This window comes from Balaenoptera borealis (assembly GCF_965194805.1).
Source record: "Balaenoptera borealis genome assembly, chromosome: 1".
NCBI lineage: Eukaryota > Metazoa > Chordata > Mammalia > Artiodactyla > Balaenopteridae > Balaenoptera > Balaenoptera borealis.
The window spans coordinates 106,145,048-106,166,735 of record NC_138860.1 but is presented as its reverse complement, the minus strand read 5'-3'; the positions used below and the strand labels follow the sequence as shown (position 1 = coordinate 106,166,735).

Here is a 21,688-nt window from a genome sequence, read left to right as displayed (position 1 = left end):
GAAAAACTATCTTGGGCTATTAGCATGTATTTTTGCAACCAAAAAAAAAAGTTTTTGAGAGCATTTAATTGTCAAGGTCGGATGCTAGGAAATCAGTGCTATAGTACAGCAGAATCTCTGTGGGAATAAGTAAACTCGAGCCAACCTCTGAAAATCAGCAGAAAACTGGTGAGCTTTGACATTCAATTCTAAGCAAATAAAAATTTTCCACTGCTGGAAAACTATGGAAAGACATTCTATTCATTCATTCCTCCTCACTAGTCTGTGAATTGGTCTGGTGGAGCTCTTAAAGTTCCCCTACGGTTAAGGAAGAGAAAAAACAAACACTTTGTATTGAACATGAAGAGTAGTAGAATATTCCACCCCAAAATGTGATTGTAGGAGTTCAGGACATGCCACCCCAAAATATGCCACTTTGGTGTACTGATTATTTTCAAGAGCTGTAGGCACTTGAAAAACAACAAATGCAGGGAGAGGCTTACTCTGAACTCTATTCATGTACCTAAAGACATCCAAAAGGAATTCAACTGTCAGAAACTCCCTAGGAGTTTCATCCAACCAGGGAAGATTGACTCATCACAGGAGAAGAGACTAGAAATCAGCAACACACCCATATAAACTTTTGTCACAAACTATCATACCTCCCATATATTCTTCTAAGAGCCAATTCATCCTTCCTAAAAATCATTTACTCTCCCCTAAGAGGCCTACATCTCTCCTCCCCTTTCCCTATTAAGAAGGTATTTAAACCTGAATCCTAAAGCCACCTCTTTGAGTTATTCATTTTTCCTGGGTATCTCCCAGGTATACATGAGGTCTACATGTTAATAAATTTGTTTTTCTCTTGTTCATCTGTCTTTTATTACAGGGGTCTCAGCTAAGAACTCAGAAGGTACAGGGAAAATTATTCTTCCTTCCCACAATCACCTAGTATATATCATATACTGCACTACATATGTAATATCTTAATCTTCACTCCAGTGTGTAAGATAGGTGTTATTATCCCCATTTTACGGATTTTAAAAAATGAGACTTGAGATGAAGAGATTGGCCCAAGGTCACACACCTAAAAAACTGTGAAGAGCTGGGATTCAATCCTAGGGCTGACTCAGTTTGTGCTGTTTCCTTTAGTTCATGGCCCTAGTAGATTTTGTTTCTGGTCAAATAAGCTGGAATACAACTTCTACAGCCCAAGGCATAATTTTATTGCACTTTGAGAAGCCCTGTGTATTGTCCACATCTGTTGCAGTTACTGGAGAAACTAGTAAGAAAGATTAGCATTAGGAACTAAGATCCAAAGAAAAATCAAGGGGGTTCAGTTGTAGGAATCCCAAATACTAACTTGAATAATGCATATTTGCTACAGTTTGAGAAATGCATAAATGTCCAGACATATCATATACAAGTTATTATATAACTTGTTATTTGTCAAATAAATATTTATTTGGTTATTTACCAAAATAAATATTTGGTTATTTACCAAAATATCATGTTATTTATTGCTACTCACCTTTCTGGAAAACATTCTATATATCACCAAGTAGTACTGCCTTTTGGAATAACTTCAGTGTAAGTATTAAGTAATAAAACAAAGATTTGCAAGAAGTCACTCATATTATATATGAGTTGTAGTTGTCAGGTAGTTGTGGGAAGAAAGCTCTCTTAATACTAAAATACTACCTTGCTAAGGACATTGGAAAGCCAGGGATGATTTAACAGAGATTTAAGAGAATATCTACCAGAAAGCCATTTCCATGATCCAAGGGTTTCCAGTCTTTTTGTTACCTTGATCATAGAACTGATCTTAAAAGTGACCCAGTAGAGAAGAAGTAAATCATACTTATAAGGATATGGAGGGAATGTCATTTTCTAAATGGATGAGTGTTTGTGGCATGATGCCAAGATAAACGGAGTGATCAACATCAAATCACAATTTCGCACAGATACAAAAGGATATTTGGTTCAGAACCTAACAACTAGGAAAAAGATCTAGGAAGATGACCAGATCTTTTAGGCAGGAGAGAAAGGAACAGTTTCTAAATTCAACTTAGAGAGCTAGTGGCCACAATAACTTCTATTAGCATTTGATTCAATAACCTTAGCCCTGACTAGAGATTGCACATTTGGAAAACAGTTACAGTTTTGGAGAAAGTTGCTGCTGGTTCAATTTTGCTGATGGAACAATCTGTTCCTGTTATGGTGCCCTGTTACCTCGATGAAATAAAGATTGCAAGCTGTACAACTGGGAAACCAACAAAGTCAAGCTGTCCTGGCTATTCTGGTTTAGCCTTTGAACGGTCAGCTTAGCTATAAACTGCAACATGTTTAACACAGGGGGAGGCCCATATTGCTACCCCCAAAATGTGGAATGCTTATTACTTTTTCCAGATTTAATTAAACATATGATTGTTCTATGCAATATGAAGAAAGTGTGGACAGTAAATCAGAGGATGACTAAAATAAAACCATGGTGATCTTTGATGTAAAGCCAGAGTTTGTGTAATAGAGTGGGACCTGGCAGTAACTCCTGTCGTTTTTCAACTTTTTGAAGAGTAAGTCCTAACATTTGACTCCTTCCTACTGTACTTCACATAGATGACCAAGATGATGAAGAAATTATTAATAGTAAATTCTAGTTTGTACTTTCCCCTGAAGCTATTGGACATAATTGTTTTCATATCATGAGCTTATAAACAGGAACCTAGTATTTTATGATTGTAACCGATCTGACTTTGAAAAGCAGGAAGTTTTTTATTGTAAGTTAGAACAAATATTCTTTTCAGGATTGTTTTTGGACATGTATATGGTAAAAGTACAACTTAAAGTGTTTTAAAATAAATGTTAAGTATTTGGCACAATATTTTGAGGAGCTTAGTTAAACGTAAAGGACTTCCGTGACTTTTCACATTAAAATGTCAAATTCTTTTCAAATGAGGCTTTGGGGAAAATGATCTTGATCATACTGGTTTTGCTTATAATTCCATTCATTCAATGTACTTTATTCCTTGCCTTTTAAAATAACTAATTTTGATTCTGAGAAAATTAAGAATTCCAGTGTGATAAAGGCAATTTTTCTTTTATGCAAAAATGAAGTCTTAGTAATTTTCAACTTAGTTTTGTATTCCAGGTATGAGGTTGCCTTAAAAAATCTTTTGAAACTTGTTTAAAAAATAAATAAATAAAAATAAAATACTACCTTGTTAAATAGCACTTGAAGTAATTTTCTAAGTTTTTTTATATGATTATACTTATGTAAAGTATACTTTATAAACTTATTTTCTCCTTTGATGTTCACAGTAATGCTACAAGAATGCAGGGCACATTTCTTGATTTTACCAATGTAGAAACAGACTCTAAGGGGGATGGAGTTAAGACTAAGCTAAAATTTCATGACACTCCCCAGCTGATGTGATTTTCACTGTTCTTGCACTATACTCTATTATGTGGGATTTTATTCCTTCAGTAGTGGATTTAGATACAGTTTTTAAAACCTTAATTAAATTTTAAGAAAGAACAAAAGAACTCTGGTAAATAAGTTTTTGTCATGAAGACTGTCAATTTAGTGTTGCTGGAATTCATCATGTGAAGCCAATTTATAATAAAACTATATTATTTCAGATTAAATAAAAGAGTAATTTGAATTAGTAAAAATATTAAAACTGTGAGATTGCAATGGGAAATACTTTTTGAAATACCAAAGCACTCAAAGGTTTTTGAAAGAGTTGTTTCTGTAAGAAGCTTTAAACTTTTCCTCCCTGCAAAACTTCTTAGGAAGACCTTTCTTCATAGCACAAATCTAAACCTTAGTTTAGTTTCTGCTCAAATGATCATAAATTGAGAATTAATGACGTCTAAACCAATGAGATTGCATAGCATTTTCTTTCTCACTTCAAATTACTGAAACAGCTAATTCAATCAATTCAGTCTACAATTAGCTATACAAAATAAGGCTTTAGTTACCATTTACTGAGCACTTATCATGCCCAGGCATTGTACTATGCAATTTATGTTACTGAGTGTAATTTAATTAAATGACATGCTATGTTGTTCAAATGGTTTTATGTCAAAGAGCTTTTCTTTAACTCTAAAACACTGTATTATCCGGGCAAACATTTAATACTATAAACTCTATAGGATGCCTAACTTGTGTTGTTACAGCAGAATGTATGCATATGTACATTGTTAGAAATTTAGCCCCAGTGTTCTAGATGAAGAATGGAGGTGACACCCCGTCTCTGAATACAATTTTCAGTGTAACAAAGCGGTCAGGAACATGTGTTTTAGAATTAAACAGAGCTGGGGTCAAATCATAGCTCTACCAATTACTAGCTGTGTGGCCATGGGCAACTTATTAAACCTCTGTGGGTCTCAACGTTGCATGTGTCAAATGTGGATAATAACCTATATGATTTAAAGAGGTAACGTATACATAGCATTAGCACAGAGAAAGCATTCAATCGATGATAGGTGTTCATGTTAAAGGGTAAATGCAATATAACAGCAGAATAATATAAAAGTATTCTGCTACATCTTATGTCCCTTCCTCTCTTCCCTTAATACTTCCCCATGGTGGCAAGACTCCTCAATTAGAGCTAGTTAGGTATAGTAACTCTCCACTTGTCTGGTGGTCAAGCATTCTGGCAACTTAATGTTGTACATAGCTGCAGGTGCAGAACACCTAAAACCGTGCCACGCAGCCTCAGCATTAAAACCATACACTTGCTCCAGAGAAAAGTCATTTAGACTCTCAATCACATCCTATTTTCTCTTCTTAGCACATATTTCTTAACAACTTGGTTATCTGTGTTGCCAGAAAGTTAGGAAGGAGAGTGATGGCCTGGCACAATGACAAGGCTAAGAGGTAGGCTGAAAAAACAAAAATCAGAGGCAGAATTGCGTTTTTCCCAGAATAATGAATGTTCATTAACATGCCTTTGCATAATCAAAAAAGATTTTAGGTTATACCCAATATCCTCACTTTAAGAAGGTGTAAAATATGTAGGTTTAAAAAAAAAATAAAACTACTGATTCCCATTAAATAAATGGTTTAGAAAAGTTTGGGTTCAAAAAGCTTTACTTGTCTAGAAAAGTGAGGAGTCATCCTACTTTTTAAAATAGAGGTTAGAGAAAGCCAGGTTAGCTGTAAAGAGAACTCATGGCAATATTCTTAAAACTGAGTTCACAGCAGACAACATACTGAGACATGGATCAGCTTTGACATAATCTTGATAATATTAATTAACTAAATTTCAATTTGTAATTTTTTTTTTAAACAGCATAAATGAGTCTAGTAAGCTCTTTTCAAGTAGAGTCTACCTACAGTCAGAGCACTCAGAGATAGGGGTTGGAGGTCACAAACACATTTTCCCTCATCAGAATTATCAAGACACTCCAGTCTTGAAAAGCAGGCTGCAACACCATGTTACAAAGAGAGTACCATAGAATATTATTTAAACAAGCATTAAAAGACAGGATTTAATTTCCATTACTGCTATTAAGACGTCTACTCTTGATCCCTTACACTCTTGATGGTTCTATGCTATAATTATTTCCCACCTGTAAAATGGACATAATGTGTCTTATACTTCTAAAAGACTTTTCTTTAGGTAACTTTCTATTTATAGTATAATTGGCTTTCTTGGCACTAAAACAAGGAACAATATAGACAAATTCAGTATTACTACAAATTCTTGTTTAAGACAAGGTACACAAAATACTTAGAAACTTTTCCTGTTTCCAGAATTTAAAAAGAGGCACATATAAATTTCTTAGTAAATTGAACCTACTATTCTATAGGCTTGCTTATTTGATATATAGGTTTATGCTTCATAGTTATTCTTACAGTAAAAAACAATAAAAATTACAAGAAAACATAAATATAAAAGCAAAATGGTACACACACAAAATAAAACTAGCATGCAAGGCAATTATTCAGAATACACTTTGAATAGCAAATGAAATAGAATAGCTAACAATGATCAGTTCTCTATGAGGAAAATTATCAGATAATTTTTACCCTGAACATAACCTATCCAATCCCATTAAGTTTTTACAGACATATAATAAACTGCACATACATAAAATATAAAATTTCCTAAGTCTTGAAATATGTATATACCCATAACTATCACCAAAATCAAGATAATGGACATATCAGCCCCCAAAGTTTCCTTATACTCCTTGGTAATTCCTCCCTCCTAACCTTCTGCCTCCTTCCTACCCTATCAGCAGGCAACCACTAATGGGTTTGCTGTCAAAATATATTAGTTTGCATTTCTAAAACTTTATGTACATAGAATCATACAGCATGTCCTCTTTTATGTCTGGCTTCTCTGACTCAGCATAATTTTTCAAGATTCATCCATGTCGTACAGGAAATTAATTTTTGTAAAAAATTATCTAGAAAAAATATACCCCCTCCTGAAAAATTTCTATGATTTTATAATTTGCTATATCAAGACTTATTAAGTTGGATTTCATTAGAGATACCAAAAGAAACTCTAAAAAATAAAACTCTAAGAAATAAAAGGAAACAATAAAACCCCCCACAGGGGCTTCCCTGGTGGCGCAGTGGTTGAGAATCTGCCTGCTAATGCAGGGCACACGGGTTCGAGCCCTGGTCTGGGAGGATCCCACATGCCGCGGAGCAACTGGGCCCGTGAGCCACAATTACTGAGCCTGCACGTCTGGAGCCTGTGCTCCGCAACAAGAGAGGCCGCGATAGTGAGAGGCCCGCGCACCGCGATGAAGAGTGGCCCCCGCTTGCCACAACTAGAGAAAGCCCTCGCACAGAAACGAAGACCCAACACAGCCAAAAATAAATAAATAAATAAATAAAATTAAAAAAAAAAAAAAAAAACCCCACAAATCCCAATTGTTCACTTGTTCATATACAGTCAGCCCTGGGAATCCACAGGTTCTGTATTCATGGATTCAACCAACTGCTGATCGAAGACATACAGAAAAAAAATGTATGTAGGTTATATGCAAATACTACACCATTTTATACAAAGGACTTGAGCAACCGCAGATTTTGGTGTCCATTTGTGTGTGTGTGTGTGTGTGTGTGTGTGTGTGTGTGTGTGTGTGTCTGTCCTAGAACCAATCCTTTGCAAATACCACAGGATGACTATCATTTGCTTTTGTGGATGGCCTAGATAGGTATCTAATCTGGTCTACAGCACTTGACTGGGTATTCTAATTTACTGACATCCACAATAATGTTCAGCATCTTTGGTTGTCTCAGTTTATGCCAAGAGTATAATTCTTTCCTTTCTAGGTCTTAACTGAATGAAAGAAAAATCTATATCTATTATCTTGTTGATCTATCAAAATAATTCTGTGTTTATTTCAGGTAATTTTAAAAGGTAAATTCTTTTTTGTTTTTAATATTCCTAAATCATGCCTTTCAATAGAAATTTGGAGTCAAGATAATAGGAAGCACCCCTAGTACCCAGATTATGGTCTCTTATCTATTCCACATTCAAAGGAACAAGAGGCCCTCAAGGAATGGATAATTCCAGGTCTGGGGCAGGAAAAGTATCAATATAATGTGAGTCCCAGATCATCTTCTTGTGCCAAAAGCAAGGAAGGTTTTGAAAAGTAACAGTGTCACGTTAAAAGAACACACAGAAGCCACCTTGAAATGGTCACCACTATTAATGATTTGAGCATTAAAAAGAATTATAATAAAAACATCAGGTCAAATGAAATATAAACAAAGAGAATGTTGGAAAAATTAATATCACCATTTGAAGGGCCTATTAAAGTAACTCTTTATTTTAATAATTGGTAAAGAAAGACTGGAATGTCTTTCCAGTAGGAACTGTATTTCATAGTAACAAATAGCCCCAATTGATGAAGGAAGGGATAGCTCCACTTTACAGAATAATGCCACCTAATAATGTTAAAGGAATCCAAAAATCATCATTCTACAACCACTAAAACAATTGTTGATTTAGGCAAGGATTCTCAGATGATATTATAAACTATAATATACTATATTACTATTATATATATATAATATATAGTATATATATATATAATATATATATACTATATATTATATAGTACCAAAACATTACAACATCGATATCTCTCAGGTTGCAAAGGGAAAAACATAACTGTACAATGGAAGGGCAAGGGTATGGTTATCCTAATTCCATGTTTAAACTTAGCATCACTACACCAGGTCATCCAGACGTTATTTGTGTCCTGATATGGAGAAATATGAAGTACATAATACTTCCATGATGCAGATTCTAGCCAAAATATTTAACTGGAACCTAGCCTTTAAAACTTACTTCTAGTTTACAGGAAATATAAAGAAGAGAGGAACAAGTCAAACACCACCATGAAGAAGCAACAAGTCCAAAAGATGTGACATTCTGCAAAAAAAATGGCACCATCTCTTCAGCAAGTCAGTGTCATGTGGGGAAGTAGGAGCCAGATTAAAAGAGACCAGGTGCAATTTGTAGTCCTGTACTAGACCCTAGCTTGAACAAACCAGTTGAAATTCCAAGGACATTTTGGTGGCAATTGGGGAAATTTAAATTTAAATATGGTGTGACTACCAGATAAAATGAAAATGTATTGTCATGAAAACATGTAGTCATTAACTAAGCAAACACATTAGAATATACCAAATACAAGTCTGGTTAAAAAAATACCAAAATGCAAACAAAAATTAAATTCAAAGAAAAAATATTAAAAACAGCAAGGAAAAAGCAGAAAAATAACATACAAGGGAATCCCCATAAGGTTATAGCTGATTTCTCAGCAGAAACTCTACAGGTCAGAAGGGAGGGGCAGGATATACTTAAAGTGATGAAAAGGAAAAACCTACAACCAAGATTACTCTACCCAGCAAGGATCTCATTCAGATTCAACAGAGAAATTAAAAGCTTTACAGACAAACAAAAGCTATAAGAATTCAGCACCACCAAACCAGCTTTACAACAAATGCTAAAGGAACTTCTCTAAGTGAGAAACACAAGAGAAGAAAAAGACCAAAAAAAAAAAAAACCCAAATCAATTAAGAAAATGGTAATAGGAACATACATATCTATAATCACCTTGAATGTAAATGGATTAAATGCTCCAACCAAGACACAGACTGGCTGAATGGATACAAAAACAAGACCCTTATATATGCTGTCTACAAGAAATCCACTTCAGACCTAGGGACACATACAGACTGAAAGTGAGGGGATGGAAAAAGATATTCCATGCAAATGGAAATCACAAGAAAGCTGGAGTAGCAATACCCATATCAGATAAAATAGAGTTTAAAATAAAGACTGTTACAAGAGATAGGAAGGACACTACATAATGATCAAGGGATCAATCCAAGAAGAAAACATAACAATTATAAATATATATGCACCCAACATAGGAACACCTCAATACATAAGGCAAATTCTAACAGCCATAAAAGGGGAAATCGACAGTAACACAGTAACCGTGGGGGACTTCAACACCCCACTTACACCAACAGACAGATCATCCAGACAGAAAATAAATAAGGAAACACAGGCTTTAAATGACACAACAGACCAGATAGACTTAATTGATATTTTTAGGCCATTCCACCCATAAGCGGAAGAATACACTTTCTTCTCAAGTGCACATGGAATGTTCTTCAGAATACATCTCATGTTGGGTCATAAATCAAGCCTTGGAAAATTTAAGAAAACTGAAATCATATCAAACCACAGTGCTATGAGATTAGAAATCAGTTATAAGAAAAAAACTGTAAAAAACACAAATACATGGAGGCTAAAGAGTGCGCTGCAAAATAACCTAGAGATCACTGAAGAAATCAAAGAAGAAATTAAAAAACACCTAGAAACAAATGACAACAAAAACACGATGATCCAAAGCCTATGGGATGCAGCAAAAGCAGTTCTAAGAGGGAAGTTTATAGCAATTCAAGTTCACCTCAAGAAACAAGAAAAATCTCAAATAAACAATCTAACCTTACACCTAAAGCAACTAGAAAAAGAAGAACAAAGAAAACCCAAAATTAGTAGAAGGAAAGAAATCATAAAGATCAGAGCAGAAATAAATGAAAGAGAAATGAAGAAAACAATAGCAAATATCAATAAAACTAAAAGTTGGTTCTTTGAGAAGATATACAAAACTGATAAACTTTTAGCCAGACTCATCAAGAAAAAAAGGGAGAGGACTCAAATCAATAAAATGAGAAACAAAAAAGGAGAGATTACAGCTGACACTGCAGAAATACAAAGGATCATAAGACACTACCACAAACAACTATATGCCAATAAAATGGACTACCTGAAGTAATGGACAAATTCTTGGAAAGGTACAACTTTCCAAGATTGAACCAGGAAGAATTAGAAAATATAAACAGACCAATCACAGGTAATGAAATTGAAACTGTAATTAAAATCTTCCAACAAACAAAAGTTCAGGACCAGATGGCTTCACAGGCAAATGCTATCAAACATTTAGAGAATAGTTAATTCCTATCCTTCTCAAACTGTTCCAAAAAACTGTGGAGGGAGGAACACTCCCAAACTCATTCTACGAGGCTACCATCACCCCAATACCAAAACCAGACAAATATCACACACAAAAAAATTACAGACCAATATCGCTGATGAACATAAATGCAAAAATCCACAACAAAATACCAGCAAACAGAATCCAACAGCACATTAAAAGGATCAAACACCATGATCAAGTGGGATTTATCCCAGGGATGCAAAGATTCTTCAATGTATGCAAATCAATCAATGTGATACACCATATTAACAAATTGAAAAATAAAAACCATATGATCGTCTCAATAGATGCAGGAAAAGCTTTTGACAAAATTCAACACCCATTTGTGATAAAAACTCTCCAGAAAGTGGGCATAGAGGGAAACTACCTCAGGATAATAAAGGCCACATATGACAAACCCACAGCCAACATCATTCTCAATGGTGAAAAACTGAAAGCATTTCCTCTAAGATAAGAAACAAGACAAGAATGTCCACTCTCACCACTATGATTCAACATAGTATTGGAAGTCTTAGCCTCGGCAATCAGAGAAGAAAAAGAAATAAAAGGAATACAAATTGGAAAGGGAGAAGTAAAACTGTCACTGTTGCTGATGACATGATGTTATAAATAGAAAATCCTAAAGATGCCACCAGAAAACTACTAGAACTAATCAATGAATTTGGTAAGTTTGCAGGATACAAAATTAATGCACAGAAATCTCTTGCATTCCTATGAACTAACAACGAAAGTTCAGAAACAGAAATTAAGGAAACAATCCCATTTACTATTGCAACAAAAAGAATACAATACCTAGGAATAAACCTACCTAAGGAGGCAAAAGACCTGTACTCAGAAAACTATAAAACACTGATGAAAGAAATCAAAGATGACATAAACAGATAGAGTGATATACCATGCTCCTGGATTGGAAGAATCAATATTGTGAAAATGACTATACTACCTAAAGCAATCTACAGGTTCAATGCAATCTCTATTAAATTACCAATGGCATTTTTTACAGAACTAGAACAAGAAATTTTAATTTGTATGGAAATACAAAAGACTGCAATAGCCAAAGCAATCTTGAGAAAGAAAAATGGAGCTGGAGGAATCAGGCTCCCTGACTTCAGACTATACTACAGAGCTACAGTAATCAAGACAGTATGGTACTGGCACAAAAAGAGAAATACAGATCAATAGAACAGGATAGAAAGCCCAGAGATAAACCCACGCACATACGGTCACCTTATCTTTGACAAAGGAGGCAAGAATATACAATGGAAAAAAGACAGCCTCTTCAATAAGTAGTGCTGGAAAAACTGGACAGCTACATGTAAAAGAATGAAACTAGAATGCTCCCTAACTTCATACCCAAAAATAAACTCAAAATGGATTAAAGACCTAAAGGGTAGGATAGGGAGGGTGGGAGGGAGACGCAAGAAGGAGGAGATATGGGGATATATGTATATGTATAGCTGATTCACTTTGTTATAAAGCAGAAACTAACACACCCCTGTAAAGCAATTATACTCCAATAAAGATGTTAAAAATAAAATAAAATAAAATAAATAAATGTAAGGCCAGACACTATAAAACTCATAGAGGAAAACATAGGCAGAACACTCTATGACATAAATCACAGCAAGATCCTTTTTGACCCACCTCCTAGAGAAATGGAAATAAAAACAAAAATAAACAAATGGGACCAATTAAACTTAAAAGCTTTTGCACAGCAAAGGAAACCATAAACAAGATGAAAAGACAACCCTCAGAATGGGAGAAAATATTTGCAAAAGAAGCAACTGACAAAGGATTAATCTCCAAAATATACAAGCAGCTCATGCAGCTCAATAGCAAAAAAACAAACAACCCAATCCAAAAATGGGCAGAAGACCTAAATAGACATTTCTCCAAAGAAGATATACAGATGTCCAACAAACACATGAAAAGATGCTCAACATCACTAATCATTAGAGAAATGCAAATCAAAACCACAATGAGGTATCACCTCACAGCTGTCAGAATGGCCATCACCAAAAAATCTACAAACAATAAATGCTGGAGAGGGTGTGGAGAAAAGAGAACCCTCTTGCACTGTTAGTGGGAATGTAAATTGATACAGCCACTATGGAGAACAGTATGGAGGTTCCTTAAAAAACTAAAACTAGAACTACCATATGACCCAGCAATCCCACTACTGGGCATATACCCTGAGAAAACTATAATTCAGAAAGAGTCATGTACCCCAATGTTCATTGCAGCACTATTTACAATAGCCAGGACATGGAAGCAACCGAAATGAATGGATAAAGAAGATGTGGCACATATATACAATGGAATATTACTCAGCCATTAAAAGGAATGAAATTGAGTTATTTGTAGTGAGGTGGATGGACCTAGAGTCTGTCATACAGAGTGAAGTAAGTCATAAAGAGAAAAACAAATACCATATTGCTAACGCATATATATGGAATCTAAAATAGTGGTACTGATGAACCTAGTGGCAGGGCAGGAATAAAGACACTGACATAGAAAATGGACTTGAGGACACAGGGGGAGAAGGGGAAGCTGGGACGAAGTGAGAGAGTGGCATGACATATATACACTACCAAATGTAAAATGGATGGCTAGTGGGAAGCAGCCGCATAGCACAGGGAGATCAACTTGATGCTTTGTGACGACCTAGAGGGATGGGATAGGGAGGGTGGGAGGGAAGGCTTTAGAGGGAGGGGATATGGGGATGTATGTATACATATAGCTGATTCACTTTGTTGTACAGCAGAGACTAACACAACATTGTAAAGCAATTATACTCCAATAAAGATGGGGGAAAAAAAAAAACCAAAATGCATATGTACATGTGCCTAGAAAAATGTCTCGAATGACATACACTAATGTGTTAAGAGTGGTGATTAATGAGTTGTAGGAATGTGTTTTCATTTTCTTATTTTTGTTTTTCTGCATTTTGTAACTTTCTACAATGCACACATCCTGTTTTTATAATAATAGAAATTAAATAAATAATAGGAAGGTTTTAATAAGTTACCTTCCAGCCTTTGGAGGCAACATGTTATAGCTGAAAATATTCTCGACAAAGACTCAGGACATCCGATTTCTAAATTTGGCTTTGTCACTGCCACTGGGCAAATTACCCAATGATTCTTCATCCATTAAACTGGAATACCTCACAAATAAGAATAAATAAAATATTAAGTGTGAAACATTGTATAAACTATAAAGTGTGACTATGAGATTAGTATTATATTATTGTACAGACTGCAGGACTAAGAGTCAGCCAGCCACTCTAATTCAGACTCCTTCTAGACTTCCAAATTACACTACTGAAATATCTTTATCTCAGCACTTCCAGATAGATTGTGGGCTTAGGGTTGCATCACAGACTCTGCTCCCCCTGCCCCCACATCAAAGCTTCCTAGATGACATAACCTTGGTGTATCACAACAATGCCAAAGGGAACTTCTGATGTAGAGAGCCAGCTATTTGCTACCATAGGGACAGTGCACTGTTTTAATTTTCCAGTAACGTTCTCATAACGAATTCCCTTTTGTCAGGACATCTACTGCTTATAAGTTCTATGGTTGCTGCTGCTTCTGAATGCTAGTTTCTTTGCTTCTCATTCTGATTTTCCTCCTTTTGTCTTCTACTTCTCTTTAAGAAATTTGGCTTTCATAACCATCACCAATGAGACTGTGTTTCGGTTTTCGTATCAGCAGCAAACAGAGCAATCCCATTATGTGAGATTTAATCTTTGCATATTCCAAGTTTTATTAGTAACCAGTGTTTAAAGCTTGAATCTTTAATTCCCAAGAGAGCTTGTTGCTTCTGTGAACGCCAAGGTTTCCAGAAGGTAGGCCTCCAGATAAATGAAGTATTACTGTACATGTTTTTAACATGGTAACTGGTCAAAAGATAATCATGCATCACAGAGTACCTTTCCTATTTTCCTGATTTCAGCTTCTAAACCCCCCAAATCAAATCCTGTAAATTGTTAAAAGTAAACTCCACTTTCAATTGGTACCCAGTGACAAAAGGACAGCAGTAATCAATTTGGCAAAATAGATGAACATATATATACAGTACCTTTTAAAGCTTCCGTTTCTATGTCTACTAATGGCTTTCCCACATAGGCAATATCATCTAGATTATAATATAGTTTTTTAATGACTCCATCGTAACGACTAGTGATAGTAACAGAAGCTTTATCACTTTGAACTTCACAGATGCTATCAAATTGAGACACTGTATCTCCTTCTTTTACATACCTAAAAGAAAAAGATGTAAGACACTTTTACATGAGCAATAATACAGATCATCTTAACAATATAAATGTTACACTGAATTAGATCAGTATCCATCAAGCCCAGCATTTGGTCCCAGATAGTATACCAAAGAATGTTTCAGAAGAGACTACAGTGACTTCCAGAGGCTCTTTGATGCCTATTCAAGAAATATAAAAAAATTCAAAATAATTAAAAATTCATAGATCTATAACCCCAAAATTTAATTAATTTATCAGGTTTTCTGCCTCAAATATGAAAAAATGTATTTTAAAAGTGTTATTTCCTTTCATTGTCTTAGGCTTTATCAAATTTTAATAATGCCTATTATTTCTAGAATTAAATTTTAAAAATTGATATCCTCAATATGCATCCTTTTTAATTTCATGAATTTTAGTTTGAGTTCTTAGTCTTTGTTTCTAAGATGGCTAATAAGTTTCAGATTCAGGGTCTTCTGACCTGAGGTCATTGCTCTTTCCTTGATCCCACAATGCAACAGCTACAAAATCATAAAGTACATTTATGTTATTATAGTTCTCTCCTAACCTACAAAGCAATTATAATGAGAACAGGAGGGAAAGAATGTTCAGGTGGCTGAATCAGATTTTGGAAAGGATCTTTAACAGTATACAATTGTGGGAGAGAATCTATTGACTCACTTTAACTGTTACTTCTAGAAATCTTTGAAAATTATTTCAGTACCCCGAGGTGTTTCCTTTTTTTCCAGAAAAGGGAAAGAAAGAAAAGGGATAGAAGGATGACTAAGTAAAGAGCTTTTTAATTTTTGTTTCAAGCCTTTTTTTTTTAACATCTTTTTAACCTTTCGAAAATTATTTTTTGATTCATGCCTTTTGGTTTAATATTGTAACTTTTTCTAAAAATATAGGCAAACTCTCAGGTAATGGTGAGTCAAATGTACTTGCATTCTTACTTAAGTCATTTTCGGTAAAGAGGCCTTAGACTACATGATTATTTTAAAATAGTTTGGAAAAAAGCTCTAAGTTCATACAGTAAATGCTTTTCAAAACACATGGTCATATCAACTTAATATCTTTTAGTGGCAAATTTCTCTTTTTTAGCTGAAGTGAGTGGTGGGTAGTGAAAAAATTTTTTAAATGAGGAAAAAACAATCCTTAATAAATTACATTGAATAAAATGCCATACTGTAGGATGAATTGTGCCACCAGCATATTGGCAACACAAACTAGATTTACCTTATTGCTTTAAAAAAATCATTATATGTTACAGAAAGAGATGTCTCAATTTAAATAGATTTCTACTTATTTTTACTCAAATTATTTTTATACTTACTTAAAAAATTTTTCAGAATAACTTACCATTCTTTAACAGTTACTTCTCTAATCCCTTCACCAATGTCTGAGAGTTTGAACTGAACAATCTGTCCCTGTAGAGCTTCAAAGACAAATGAGAAATGATCTCATTAAATATGTAATGTATTGCTAATAGACAGATGCTTTGACATCTAAAATTAGAAAATATTCTCAAGCAGAGGCAGAAATTATTCCATTTTTATAGATTTAAAAAGCATTTTATCATGTTTAAAAGCATAACCATCATTCATAACAACCCAAGATTTATATAAATTATTCAGTGACACAGACCTATTGATATTGCCACAGAACTGACATTTTCCAATTTCCAAAATAATGTTCTTTTACAAGGGTATAGGAGGCCCTTCCAACAAATGAGATTTTGCAATAATAGCAATGAACAGAAAATAGAACAAGATATTAGACAAAGGGAGGTTCAGCTGGATCTCCTTGTTTCATGTTATGAAACTATAATAAACATCAATGGCCTGCTTTTAAATCTCTTTTGACTTCATACAACTCTTCTCATTCCCAGTGTCTAAAGATCAGGCAGATCCATACCTAGAAGACTTGGAAAATCCTTATTCGCCCAAATGATGTTCTACCAACTTCTTAAATTTTAGTCTTCTATTTTCTCTTAGCATTTTTTTTTACTCCTTTTCAAATTTCTACACCCTCTTTATAACACTTAGATGCCAATGATAATTTATGGTAATTATTCCCAAGACAGAAAGTACGTATGGATCCTCTCACTTTTCCAAATTAACAAATGGCTCTGAAGTGACTGAAGAGTGCTCCTCTATCTTTAAACTACTATTAATCAGTGGTAGCTCAGCGTGCTAAGTATAATAACAGGTTTAAATTCTCAGAACAGCTCTATTATCTTCTCTATTAATGGGAAAGAAATTGTGGTACCAAGGGATTAAGGAATCTTCTTAAGAGAACACATCCAATAAGTGATGGAATTGTGATTCAAACCCACTTGGTTTGACTTCAGGCTAAGTGTAAAAAGCTCCATTGTCAGGTCAAAACCAGGATGGTGCCACAGCTTTGGTCAATAGTCTCTGTATGCTCAATCCATATACATGGAAACAAGCTGCATTATTTTTTTCAGAAATCTGAAAGATTGTTTCCAGCTCATGCAATATATCTTTTGCCATGTGGAAATAGGCCTCTTTGCACCCTGAGAGTAATGGACTGGACTTGGCAGAGATTACCATGATGAAAGCCACTCTGCCTGACTGTGGTTCCATTCAGATACTCTCACTTATTCTGTCAAGTCCTCTTGTTCAGTGCACTTGAAAATGGCTGTGCTTTTTCCACAGGCAACTCCTCAGGCAACAACTATTGCTCTTTCCTTTCACCCAAGCTTCAGGGATAACTGGAAGGTATCTGTGAGTATTGGCACTTTTAAAGCAGCTGTTGACCTGCTCTCACTCACAACAGGAGTAAATGCTTTAGAATATAAAGGAACAAATCTTAAGTCCAATCAAATGGATATATATTATGACAGTTCACTATGCAAAGACAAACATGCTGAGAAACTTTCCTTCAGCCACGTGGGTCCAAATTATCTCTGAAAACAAAGCCACGTCCGAGATCACACAGCCAGTAAGGGGAGAGAGCTATGATTCTGACCCAGGTTTGTCTGAGCAAAGTCTGTGTTCCCTCTAATCTTTGAAACAAAACTGTGTCCTAAAGATTTGCTTTGAAATGACCTAAATACCCAAACGTTTATCGTTGGGTCAATGCTCTTATTTTCTGTTTTCATGTTACTGTGTGTGCAAATTTATTACACATGCTTGATTTTTCATTTGGTCTCCTCAGGTACATTACATGAAAAAATTTTAGATTGTATACAGAAAAGAAATGAAGTCCCACTTTGGTTTAAAGCAAGTAAACAACTAAAATTCCCATTAAGGAGTCTGTATCTCATAGCAATTTAGAATAAAGGCTTTGAGTCTCACACACACACACACACACACACACAAAACTACTATTAATAAAAATTGCTTATAAAATATACAACAAGCTGATTAAGGTAGGAAATTTTTCTTTAATAAATACGAGGAGATTAGTAGTTAAGAAATACAAAATACAGTTTTGATACGGAGGTCCTAAGCACCTCTTGTTTCCTCTCTAGTAAGTTGGGCCCTCTCCCAGCCTGCTGCTCATAGTACAAACTGGAACCTTTCTGAAAAATAGTTTGGCATTAAGAATCAAAAACCTTAAAAAAAAAAAAAAAGTCTGTTTCTTTGACTCCATAGGTAATTTTACTTTTAAGATTTTTTTCCTTGAAGAAATAGAGAGGTACACGAAGATTTCTGCTCAGGAATAGTTATCATAGAGTTATAATAAAGAATTGGAAAGCAACTGAAGTAATCAAAAAATGGCAAGTAAGTACACCATGGCACCTCTATACAAAGTAATATTATGCGAGGAACAGCATGTGAAAGGGCATGGGAATACGATAGTATACAGCATGGTTAGGGAATGACAAACACTTCCGTACAGCTGAGGATAGGCTACGTGGCAAGAAATCAGCCCAGATTTAAGGCTTTGTGCCATGATGAGGTGAGGTGTTTGGAACATATCCTAGAGGTGATTAGGAACCAGTGGTAAATAATTATGGTCATTAATTCTTTGCAGCTCTTCCCATTAGAGGTGGAGTTTATCCTACCACTAGTTAAATCTATGCTGGCCTATGACTCGTTTTGACCAATAGAATGCAGCAGAAGTAAAGTTGTGTAGGTTCTGGAGCGCAAGCCTCACAGGACCTCGCAGCCTCCACTTTCTCCCTCTTGGAATGTGCCTTGAGATCGCCATGTTAAGGAAGCTGTTCTAGTCTACTGGAGGATGAGACACACCACGTGGAGGAGAAATGAGATGCCCCAGCTGAAAACCAGCACCAACTGTCAGACATACGAGTAAGACCATCTTGGACCTTCCAACCCAGATGACTGTGTAGCTGAATCCAGTCACATTAGTGAGCCCAGGTGAAACCAGCAGATGACCTTGTAGCTGACTCCAGTCGCATTAGTGAGCCCAGGTGAAACCAGCAGATGAGCCACCTGACCAACCCACCCCCAGAATCCTGAGGAACAATAAATCATTGTTCCTTTAAGACACTAAGTTGTGGGGAAGGTTATTATTCAGCAATAATTAGCTGATAGGAGTCCCATCTACAATTTCAGACCTATAACTTTATATCTATAATTTTAGAGAAAAATATCTCTGGCAGGAGTGGGATGGAAAGGACTGGGGGAGGGGTGGCAGAGAAAGCAGTTAGGAGGCTATTGTAGGTAAGAAACTGAAGTATAGAACTTAATATATTTACATATTTTCAAAGCTGTCTGAAAAGACGAAGACAGATTTAAGAAACATATAAGAGGTAATATTACTATATCTGATAATCAACTTGATGTGAGACAAGTATCGGGATGGCTTCAGGTTTCTAGCTTAACTGTTTACTGAGTTAGGGCAGAAGAGGAAGAGGATGTATCCCAAGTATGTAGAGCAGTGTCTTGGCATGGAGTTGGTGATCAGTCAGTTATCTGTGTTGAATGGATTTGCTCTCACAAGAATACAAAGTTGGATACTATGTTACTCCCATTTTCCAAATGATGAAACAGAGAGAAATTAAGTAACTTGCATAAGGTTACACAGCTAGTAACCCAAAGCTCCTTAAGTGTTTAGAGACTAGGGTAGGAAGTTGGAGTTTCTGCTTGAATGGCCTCTATTTTCTCTGAGAAGTAAAGAGAAAAGATCAACTTCTGAAAATAGAATTTTTTTTTTTTTTTAAATAGTGAAGATAAAGTTTACATATCTTAGGGTGATGCGGAGGAAGACATCTACAGGCATGGAAGGAATAATTGATCTCAGGGGTTGGATCCGCCTGGAATTCCGTTATTTTTCATCATTAGCACAGACTAAGGCACCAAGTATCTGTCAAAAGCTTAACGTTGTAACGAAAGTCTAGGGTTCTTTACCAGGGTTCTAAAAAGAACATCAGGAAAAAAAAAGTTTTAGTGCCTTTGCCAAATCTAATACTTAAGTCTCAAGTTCTTTGCAAGGTAGAAAAAGTTGGGGGAAAGGTAATTAAGTGGTAAAAGCCAGAGAACTTTCTATTTATACAAGCACCTCCATCACACTATCTTAACATGACAGATTAAGTGCCTCATCCAAAAATACAGTAATACAGTGAGTACGAGGACACAATCTACTAAGTCAACAATTTAATCTAAGTCATATCAATGCTGACTGTTGCACTCAGGTAAGTCCTATGATAAAGAACAGAGGGCCTAAGAGAACCCAGTCCCAGCATTATGAAGACACAAGTGTTAAGGGAAAGTATGTGAAAGGGGAGTGGGAGCAAAAAAAAAAGAAAAGAAAAGAAAAGAAAATGAGAATTGGATAGATGTGGGGAGAGCAAGGAGGGCCAGGCTAGAAGTAAAAGGTCAACTTTTTTACTTTGATGAGTCTTCAATTACTGAATAAATACAAAACATTATGTTGTACAGGCTATTCTGACATTACACTTACCAGCAGTTGTTTTCAGCAGCTGATGTGGGTGACTATACTTGAATGAAGGATAACCAAAGAAAGACACATAGTTTGGCTTCAAAACATGGATATTACCACATGTTTGAAAGTAGCGGACACAAATCTAGAGATGGGAAAACAAAACAGTAAAAGCTTTTATAAATGATCTTAATGGCGTATCTCTAAGTATATATTGAATTTCAAGTCTATTCTAAAAGTAGAACAATCATGATCACAATATAAACAATATGAAATTATCTAGGCTGAAATCAGAACACTTGGCATCAGTGAGAAGTTTCTGGTCAAGAAACCAAAGGAATTCAAACCCTAGCACCCAGAATATTTTCTTGTTCTTTTGTTTATTTATTTTGGCCATGCCACGAGGCATGCGGTATCTTAGTTCCCCAACCAGGGATTGAACCTGTGCCCCCTGCAGTGGAAGCAGGGAGTCCTAACCACTGGACCGCCAGGGAATTCCCTTGTTTAGTAAAATTATATCCTGATTTGTCCACATGCTTACGATCCTTGCCTAAAATTCCCTATGAAAGTAAAAAAGTTTTAACAATGTTTTCTATATAAACACAACAGCTTGTAGGTGTATTTGAGTCATTAAAGGCTTCCTGAAATAAAACAACTAAAGAATTCAAAAGTGACTGCTAGCAGGCTTCCCTGGTGGCGCAGTGGTTAAGAATCCACCCGCCAATGCAGGGCACATGGGTCCGGGAAGATCCCACATGCAGCGGAGCAACTAAGCCTGTGCACCACAACTACTGAAGCCCACGCTCTAGAGCCTGCAAGCCACAACTACTGAGCCCATGTGCCACAACTACTGAAGCCCACATGCCTAGAGCCTGTGCTCCACAACAAGAGAAGCCACCGCAATGAGAAGCCCACGCACCGCAATGAAGAGTAGCCCCCACTCGCCGCGAAAGCCCGCGTGCAGCAACAAAGACCCAACGCAGCCAAAAATAAATAAATAAATAAATTTATAAATAAATAATCACT

The 21,688-nt window shown here is 35.6% G+C and overlaps 1 protein-coding gene and 1 long non-coding RNA gene across 4 annotated transcripts in view; both read right to left on the bottom strand.

Moving 5' to 3' along the window:
• The window catches only part of LOC309626461, a 200,530-nt gene that overhangs the window by 32,848 nt on the left and 145,994 nt on the right, over nucleotides 1-21,688 (bottom strand). The gene's annotated exons all lie outside the window — the stretch shown is intronic.
• DBT (dihydrolipoamide branched chain transacylase E2) overlaps nucleotides 1-21,688 on the bottom strand; it is a 45,520-nt gene that overhangs the window by 16,239 nt on the left and 7,593 nt on the right. Inside the window, exons 2-4 of one of the 3 annotated variants that reach the window (XM_082385386.1) lie at nucleotides 20,684-20,807; nucleotides 16,148-16,223; nucleotides 14,614-14,795 (exon numbers count right to left, since the gene is read on the bottom strand). The exons of 1 other annotated variant lie outside the window; for it this stretch is intronic. In XM_082385386.1, coding sequence (XP_082241512.1) covers nucleotides 14,614-14,795; nucleotides 16,148-16,223; nucleotides 20,684-20,807 — 382 coding nt within the window. Of the gene's footprint in view, nucleotides 1-13,558; nucleotides 13,697-14,613; nucleotides 14,796-16,147; nucleotides 16,224-20,683; nucleotides 20,808-21,688 lie in introns of those variants that run through there. One more of the 3 variants, XM_082385387.1, reaches the window with a different exon arrangement.